Source organism: Myxocyprinus asiaticus, chromosome 22, assembly GCF_019703515.2.
Source record: "Myxocyprinus asiaticus isolate MX2 ecotype Aquarium Trade chromosome 22, UBuf_Myxa_2, whole genome shotgun sequence".
Taxonomy (NCBI): Eukaryota; Metazoa; Chordata; class Actinopteri; order Cypriniformes; family Catostomidae; genus Myxocyprinus; species Myxocyprinus asiaticus.
In genome coordinates, this window is record NC_059365.1 from 46,417,361 (window position 1) to 46,426,850 (window position 9,490).

Genomic DNA, 9,490 nt, shown 5'->3' on the forward strand with positions numbered 1-9,490 from the left:
GCAACTTGCTAACAAGTTTAGGGTGAAGACAATATTTTGCAAGCAACATAGAAAGCATAAGAGGTGTGGAGATCCTATTAGCCATAAATGTATGGAAAAGCACAGAGAAAATGTAATTATAGAAACGGCCACCACCATGAACATACACCCACACAGAGACAGGATGTAAAGTGGTAATAAGGATGCTCTGCTGACAGCTGCTGGATCAGCCGCATACATGCTTGTGTCTATGTGACAGACACTTTTCAACCCTCCACATATATAGTGAACTTCAGCATCCACAAATCTGGTGGCTTTCAGCTTTTTTTCCTGGCCAAAAGCCAACTACTTGTTTTTTTTCTTAAAAAGGAATTGTTTGTTTTTTAAACACACCCTGTCATAATCACATGAACCCAGGGCCAAAATGCTATTGTTCTATTATGCAAAACACTTTGCTATCTTACAGCTTTATCCATAATGTTAGCTGGTCTGTTTACTGAAATGAATTGATTATTGTGTATATGTGCCACATTATGAGAAATTAGGAAAATCAGAGTAATGTTACAATATCTTGTGAAATATAATATGTTGCATCATATTACAGTAAGTACAAGTTTTAAAGCACTCTGAATACTTTTTACAACACTATAATTGCATTTCACAATAATCTAAACTAACTTAACATTAACTTCACAGACAAAAATAGAATAACTCATTTTTACAGCATTAATCTGCAAAATACAACTTAAATGTTTGCATGTCAGTTGGCTATATGTGCTATAGATATATAAAAATACTATGAACTAATCTTCCAGTGACATTTTCAAGGCATTTGCTATTGTGTCGGAATATGTGTCTTATTTCTTTTTTTCTTTTTTCTTTTTTTTTTTGAAGAACTTGCTTCCTGCTTTATTTCATCGTTTCCTGCTCAAGGGACAAATAGCACATGCTTATTGGGGTTGTCTTAGAAACAATGCATGCAGCACAATGGAATCACTTTCTGTTTATCACGGGGCCATCAGCCGAGACATGTGTGAGAGGCGCTTGTGTGAAGCAGGTAAAGACGGGAGCTATTTAATTCGAGACAGTGAGAGTGTGCCGGGAGCGTACTGCCTCTGTGTTCTGTAAGTTAGAGAGAAATCTCTGCACTTCATGTTTTAAGATCTTTTAAAAATAGTAAAATATTATTTATTTCTTAAGACTTTAGTATTTCCCCAAATAAACAGTTTTTTATTGTTCGGCTCTCCTGTCTAGATGTGACTTGTATATTAATACCTAAACATTTATTTCCTTTTAATAATTAAATAATGAAACAATTATATTTTGGCCGGAATTAAATTAAATAAGTAATAATAAATCTATTACAATTTTAATAAATATGTCGTTTTTTTCAGTGAGGTACATGAAAGTGCCAATATTGGTTTGGCATTTAACATCAGTGAGTAAAGTATAAAATTGAGTAATATGCTGTGGGATATTGTAATGTAATGCATACTCCTATAGCAGGTCTCATGCCTTCAGTGGCTTTGCTTTAGGAGTGTTTCTCAAGTTTGCTGTGTGATTTTGCAGATGTAAAGGTTTTGTCTACACATACAGACTTCAGCAGGACACAGCGGGCTCCTGGGCAGCAGAGGTGAGGCAAACATGAAACATTCAAAGACATAACTATCTAATGCGCAAGAGTAAATATTAGCATTAAACAAAAATCCGCTATAGTCTTTTATTGTTAAGGTCTGCTTTTGAAAAATTATACTGTGGCGCTTAAAATGTTTTTGCTACTTTTAAAAGGGTTTATATTTTGTTGTAATTTTCCTCATTGCTAAATAAAGAAATGTTAATGGGCCATTGTCAGGAAACAGTGCCATTTGTGCCTGGACTATATATATATATATATATATATATATATATATATATATATATATATATAGCTGCAAGAAAGCCCTTAAAGGAATATTCCGGGTTCAATACAAGTTCAGCTCAATCGACAGCATTTGTTGTATAATATTGATTACCACAAAAATGTATTTCAACTCATCCCTCCTTTTCTTTAAAATAATCAAAAATCGAGGTTACAGTAAGACACTTACAATGGGGCTAATCTGTAAATGTTAAAATACTCACTGTTTCAAAAGTATAGACACAAGACGTAAACAATATGTGTGTTAACATGATTTTACTGTGATGAAAATCACTTACTAACCACATCTGTGGAAAGTTATAGCCAATTTTACAACTTTGTTGCCATGACGATGTAATGTAAACAAAACCTAATATCCTGAAATGACTGTAAAAATTATGATTTAAGCTCAAATAATACATGAGTTTTAATAGAAGAATTAATGTATGTGCTTTTTATACCACATTTCTGATTTTAAACCCTCCAAATCACATTCACTTTCATTGTAAGCGCCACACTGTAACCTGTATTTGCTTTTATTTTTTATTTTTTATTTTTTTTTAAGAAAAGGAGAAACGAGTCAAAATTAATTTTTGTGGTAATCAACATTATGCCGCAAATGCTGTCGATTGAGCTTAACTTGTATTGAACCTGGAATAAGTTTGGTTTTAACTTATTGACACTAATGGTTTTCTTACAAACAAAACAACCCTGTTACATTTTAAAATGTTTTGATGTTAAATGTGACAGGGTTGCTTAACTAGCAAATATATTGCACCACTGCATTATTTTTTTACAGTCAGTATTCTTGTGCTTCATTGTCAAGAATATTATTTAAAAAAAAAAAAAAAAAAAAAAATGGAGTAGTTTTTAAAAGTACAATATAATTGGAGTTCTAAACGAAGGTTCGGGAGGAGGAGGTTCATCTAATCTTGCAAATACCGCTATAGCATATAAAGGCTCACTTACCTCTCTACAGTGACAATTATCCTCCATCCCATCTCCACATTTATTTTACATTTTCAAAATATGCATTTACTTCCATTAATCTATTAACATGTCTCTTCATGTAATCCAGGGGGGAATTTGGAGCAAGAGTCAAGTCTCATGCTTGAGACCCCCCATTATGGACAGCAAGCCAAACTGGTTTAACCTTTTACCATTACCTCAAGATTATTACACAAACATGCGAACTCGTGAGGTGTAAATATAATGAAATAAAGTAATTTAGGTAAAAGTAATTTACCTCAGTTTGAAGCATGTGGTCATTATTTTTTAGGTTAAAATGTCACGGCATAATAGGGTTGAAGGACAAAGACAAAAAAAAAGCATTTCGAAGAAAAAAATGCATAGAAAGGGAAAGCGTGATAAAAAAATAAATAAAAAAATAAAATTAAAGCAAAATTAAAATGAATTATTTAATATTATTTATTATTCTGCGTAACCAAAGCATTTAAAGCTTTACATGGGATTGAATCTGAATGTATTTCTGGGCTTATCAGCTTCCATCATACACAAAGGTCTCTCAGATCATCCGACCAACTGCTCCTTACTGTCCTCAGTCCCGTCTAAAATGCTTTTTCTTCTGCTGCCCTAAGGTTGTGGAAACCATTTCTATTAGTAAGTTTAAAAGCCAGCTCAAGACTCACCTGTTCTCTTTAGCATATGAAACAACATAATGGTCATTGTGTATTGAACAAATGTATATTTGTTTTATGTTTTTGATCATTAAAAATGTTTATCTTAATGTTCAGCACTTTGGTCTACACTGTAGTTCTTAAAAGTGCTTTCACAATAAATTACATTAAAATGTTATGGTGATGAATGGGGACATGCAAACTGGCTTCAAAAACGACCACAAAAAATTAAATTACAAAAATATAATAATAATATTAATATATATATATATATATATATTATTATTATTATTATTATTATTATTATTATTATTTTATTTTTTGCGTCACACACTAAACAGAGTTCTAAATCTATCAAATAATGTTCGTATGAATTAAAGTTTATAAATTAAAGTCAAATAAAGTTTCCTGAGATATAATTGTAAATAGACCTATACCACAGAGGTTTAAAACAGTTCATTAAGGGATGGTTTTCAAGACAAATATACAAATGGTCCGGGCCTAAATTACATAACCCCTCACAATTCTCTATTCTTTTGATTTTAATGTAACTGTCAGTTTATGTGCATTTGGGTCAGGATGAGATTTCACAGAAAATTATCTTGATTTCTATCAGCACAACTGTCATCTCTATGAGGTAAAGGTAGACCTACACACAATCATTTCATAAAGTGAATGTCTCATTTTGAGATCATAGAAGAGAAACCTCAGTTTCCAAAGCAGCTCCGAGGACTGCATGACATTGCAGTTACACTTTTAGTAAGATGACACAATAAAAACAATACAAGCGGCTTTCTGTTTGTACATCTTATAGAATTCAATACTGAAAACATTTACATATATCTGGACTACTTATGATTTTATCATTTCATTTTTCAAAAGAAGTGTTTAAAACTATTTTACTTCCAGTTATCGGCACTAGCTCAACAGGTTCTTGATTATACAGATTTAATATAAGTCATCAGAGTTGTAATGTAATTCTTTTTTCTTTTTTTTTTTTTCAGACTGCACCTGGTCAAAATAAACGTTTGTTCCGGAAAGTCAAGAATTTGATAAGTGCATTTGAGAAACCGGACCAGGGCATTGCGGTTCCCCTCCTCTACCCCATAACGGTCCAGAACTACGGCCAGAATATTCCCCATTAGCAGCCTTAAACCAACAGTACAAAATACAATATGTTGATAATTTCATTGTAAAATCATGACTTGTTATGCCCTTTCATTATAACACATGTGGCTTTATACATAAATTAAAATATTCTGCCTAGATGGTGGGTGAACATATCTGGTTATAGCCATTTTCAAGTTCGTGTTAAGTTGTATATTTTCAAAATGAAAAATCAAATTTTAATTTAATTGAAAAAAATTTTTTTCTTACATTTACTGCTGCAGTATTTGTGCTTTCAATAAAATTAAACAAGACATAAGGGAGAATATATATATATATATATATATATATATATATAATAACAGCAAGGGCAAAAATGTATATGTGGACTTTAAATCAACTCTCAAAATTTCACGTGTCATATAATCTCAATATAAAAGAAAAATTCTTAACATTGTAAGTATTCATTTAATGTTTTAGATATCATTCAGTGCATGATGATCATTCAGTATTGAAAACCCTGTTTTCTTGGACCAAAAGTGAAATGTAATTGAATCGATAGGTCTGGTCAGTGATGTCATACAGCATTAAATCAATCAGAAGAGCACATTCATCCACAGGAAGAACAACACATCTCCTAGCAACTCAATGTTCCTCTCATATTGATTATGGGGAGTAAAATCAGCCTTAACAGTCTGTTTACAGTGATTTCTGTGCTCTGGGAATATTTGTGGTTTCAGATGTTTACATGGGGACTGCATTGTCTGTAGAGGACAGCAAAGAAACAGATACTGTGAATTTGTAACTGTAATGAATGCAGGAGGAAGTCAAGAGAGCAGGATCTAAGTGCAGCTTTGAAAAAATGAGTCAAGATACAAACTTGGAAAATACAGGAACAAAACAAAAACTCAGGAACTGAACAAATGTCAAATCCATGGGGGTAACAGGAAACAACATCTGACAAACACACAAGCAAACACAAGGACATTAAATACATTGGGGCAAACAAGGTAAATGAGAAACAGCTGGGAACAATCAGGGCAGAAACCAGGAACAGAGACACAAGAAGGTAAACAAAACTTCAAAATAAAAGTCTCTTAAACACCTAGCGACTTCTGGTGGCCGCTAGGGCAAAAGTCTCAGGTGTGACAACAAATTTTTTTTTTTCTTTTACTATTGTATAAAAGGTGAGGGATGTAGCTGTTCACATTATCTTTAAATTTCTAAAAGATTTAAAATGATAATGCAGGTTTAAAAAAAAACATGAATAAAATCCTAAAAATGTAGAACAAACCTTATTACTTAGATCTCACATGATGAAAAGTCAAAACCACCATTTCTGATACTACTGCGAATTTTACAGCTGTGTAGGGGACTGAACTATTAATCTCAATCCTAAATATATGTATTTATTTTGTATTATCTAAATATTTTGGTTATTACTATTCATGAAGTGCTGTATTATTTAATTCTTGTTAAAGTTTGTATTTTATACAATTTGAATAGATAACCGAGTAAATGTTGGTAATATAAATTTTATTGTCTTGTAAAAAGTCTTGCCAAAAAAAACAAAACAAAAACAAAACCAAAAAAAAAAAAACTTGACGTTACTCTTTCAAGACATGTTTTGTAGTTGAATGTTACATGGTTGAAGATCAAAGCAAAAATGTCTAATAACTGCCTTATAAAGTGGCTGATCTACCGGGGTGGCATAGGTTGGCAGCTGCCACCTTAAGAAAAAGCATTGCCACTCCAGCATTTGGTATCCTAATGTATATAATATAAATGTATATTTCAGTTGATGCTGACATTACGTAAGAGTTTATTTATGTCGAACTGTCTCAACTTGAACCGAATGAAAATGACAACAGCGGTCCTTGACTATCATGGCCAGGGGCAGACTGGTACTGAAAAGTGGCCCTGGACTCTCTGGCCCAGAGCAGCCCACCAAACCCAGCCCACAACATACCACATCATAACACACTGGCTCATTGATTCGATTTTCTGGCTCAATTTCAAATTTTTGTGTTAAAAAAAAAACAAAAAACAAAAAAACAAAAAAACATATATATATATTCTATTGACTGCTAGTCATGACAACAGGCCCCATGGTGCAGAAATTGTCATAACTTTAAAACATATAAAACTGGATTTTTTTAGAGAAAGCACTAAAAATAAGCACTTTATAGCTCAGACAAATAACATGTCTGGAAACTGTTTTCCCAACATACAAATGTTAGGTTAAAATGTACATGAAAGTACAAGGGAAAGTGTGTATTTTAGGTGCTGTGACAAGTCATTTCTTCAAAGTTTTTAAAGAATTTAATCACCTTTCAACTTTTTTCTAGAAGTGCAAATAAACTATTGTCTTAGTTAATATGAGGTTGTGGAAACAACAAGTATAACAATAATATATTATTATTATGTAGCTATACAAGATCTTAAAATGTTGTTTAAAATAGTTAGATGAAGAAAGTGTCACACAGCAGGACACTGATGACAATGCTTAAAATTTCAAGTCAATTACTCACATAACTATGTGTACAGGTTTATTTAAAAAAATAAAATAAATGAAAAAATTGGCCAGAATATGTACGCATATAAATATAAACAAATATAAATATATGTAAAAGTAATAATAAACATACCTCTTAAAGTGTAGAAGATCTTTGCAGATATTTTGCAGATTTATTGCTCATATTTCCACTCTATGTGAGTTTGTTGCGTCTTTATATCTGCAGTGTTTTAATTCCTTCCCCAGATTATTCTTGAGAAAAAGTGAAAAGATCTAAGCTTTGACAAGCGCTGTTTCTGCTATCCTTTAAACAAAGTAAGCCTCAAAGACTCAAATAGCCACATAGTAATATTTTTCATGACTTATTTTCAACATTTTTATCAGGCGTGAGCATTATTCAGCAAGCCGCACTTAGCTGCCTGCAGTATGAATACATTATGCAAATGACTATGTACTGGTCATAGCTTTACAGTTTGCAGATTTTATATATGCTGCTGTTATTGTATTTGTTCTAACTTGCAGTTATTTGTCATTTAGTGATTATTCAGAACTCATCTTATCCTTAAAATGTTGTCTTTGGTTGTGACCATTATTGTGATTTGTATGTCAAATAATTAGGTCCATGCGAGGTATGGAAATGTGCTATAATGCGCAAGTATAAAAACAGAGTCAGTACCAGCCACAGCACAAAATGGAATGAAATGCAAATAAAAACCATGAAATGCTGAAATAATGCCTGCATTTGTTTGGAATGTTGAAATTCACTTCAGCAATATCAAATGTTATTATATATGGTCAAATGTGTATTTTTCACAAACAAACGATAAGAAAAGCAAGATTTGATCTGGCAACCTTGCTCAAAAGTCAAACACACTACCATGAACGAACTGAATGTACTGGTACACTTGTTTGCGAACGAAATCAATGACTCTTGTCATCTCGTTCATGAGTGAGAATATGCTGACTGACTGATGTTCAGTTCGACATGTGAGTCAACCACGTTCAATAAGGAAAGAAAAATGTGAAATGCACTAAGACAAGTTTATAGGTATGAAAAAACATAATCCCCAATTTATGAATGTGTAAAAATGACTGAAGACCATACAGTTAAAAAGACATGAATTATGAATGGAAATGTTTTGCTTTGGTGCACACAGTGTTTAGGATTTCCTCAAATGTTTTCTGTGTCTGAAGCCCAGCATATAACAAAATATAGGAAAAATAAGACCTGCTATTTGTGGTGAAAAGAGTTATGGTGTTTAAACTCTATTTTAAAAGTGTCTTTGTACGTTTGCAGACACGCAAATTCCATTCGTGTTGCTTTGTCCTGCTTTTAGCGTGAGCCAATAGTATTCGAGAGCAGGTAAGGAGCATATTATTGGTTTGACACACTGAACGAATACACACCTTCACTGGTCATTTGAGTCTGAATGACACAAGATATCTCATTTTTGACAAACTGAATGTACTGGCACCAGAGGTGGGTAGAATAGCAAAAACTGTACAAGTAAAAGTACTAACATAAATAATTACTTGAGTAAGAGTAAGAAATTATCCAACTAAAAGAGTACTCAAGTAGTGAGTAACTCGTTACTTTCCCAAATTATGTAATGTATGTTAACCAAAGTCTTTCTAGCAAGTCATTCCACTGTCGGCCATCTTTGGAACGCTCTTGGGAGGCTGTTTCCAGTCATGCCAGTGCAGCTACTATTTACTTGAATGGAGAAAGACCAAAATCTCAAAAACGGTTGGTCAAGATGACAATCTAAGAGCATTTTTAAAAATCATCAGCAAAATCTGACAATACTGGTATCATAAATTGTGATTCTTCACCTCATATTATGCTAAAAAACAAAATTTTCCCGGCTTGTATGGCTAATGCGCATGCGCGTTCTACAGCTGAGTGACAGTTGATGTCTGTATCTTAAAGGTGATTGGCTCTTTTAATTGTAAGGCGGGACTTCCTTTCAACCATCATTGACCGTTGGGCGCTCAGAGCTCCTTGGTTGGGCGTTCCAATTTCTCCCATTCATTTTAATAGAAGTGGCCCATCTCTCCTAAATAATCTCTGACATTAACTCCCCTATATTCCATTACATAATACACATTTAACATGTATTACAGAATTATTATTATTATTATTATTATTATTATTATTATTATTATTGATGGAAATTCTGTCATCATTCAACATCATGTTGTTCCAAACCCGTATGACTTTCTTTTATTCCATGGAACACAATAAGGAGATTTTAGACAGAATGTTAGCCTTGGTCACCATTTACTTTCTGTGAATGTGTTTTATATATATATATATATATATATATATATATATATATATATATATATATATGA

The 9,490-nt window shown here is 32.6% G+C and overlaps 1 protein-coding gene across 1 annotated transcript; it reads left to right on the forward strand.

Annotated features, from left to right (window-relative positions):
• Nucleotides 1–920: 920 nt before the first annotated feature.
• Nucleotides 921–8,327, forward strand: LOC127413437 (SH2 domain-containing protein 1A-like). The gene is made up of 3 exons (XM_051650598.1): nt 921–1,103; nt 1,549–1,612; nt 4,518–8,327. Exons 1-3 carry the CDS (start codon nt 967–969, stop codon nt 4,656–4,658), a joined length of 342 nt encoding a protein of 113 aa, XP_051506558.1. The 5' UTR covers nt 921–966; the 3' UTR covers nt 4,659–8,327.
• Nucleotides 8,328–9,490: the final 1,163 nt, after the last annotated feature.

Coding starts and splice junctions, on each gene's coding strand:
- LOC127413437 (XM_051650598.1), top strand. CDS start 967: ATGGAATCACTTTCTGTTTATCACGGGGCCATCAGCCGAGACATGTGT. Junction 1,104..1,548: donor GCGTACTGCCTCTGTGTTCT/GTAAGTTAGAGA, acceptor GTGATTTTGCAG/ATGTAAAGGTTTTGTCTACA. Junction 1,613..4,517: donor CGGGCTCCTGGGCAGCAGAG/GTGAGGCAAACA, acceptor TTTTTTTTTCAG/ACTGCACCTGGTCAAAATAA.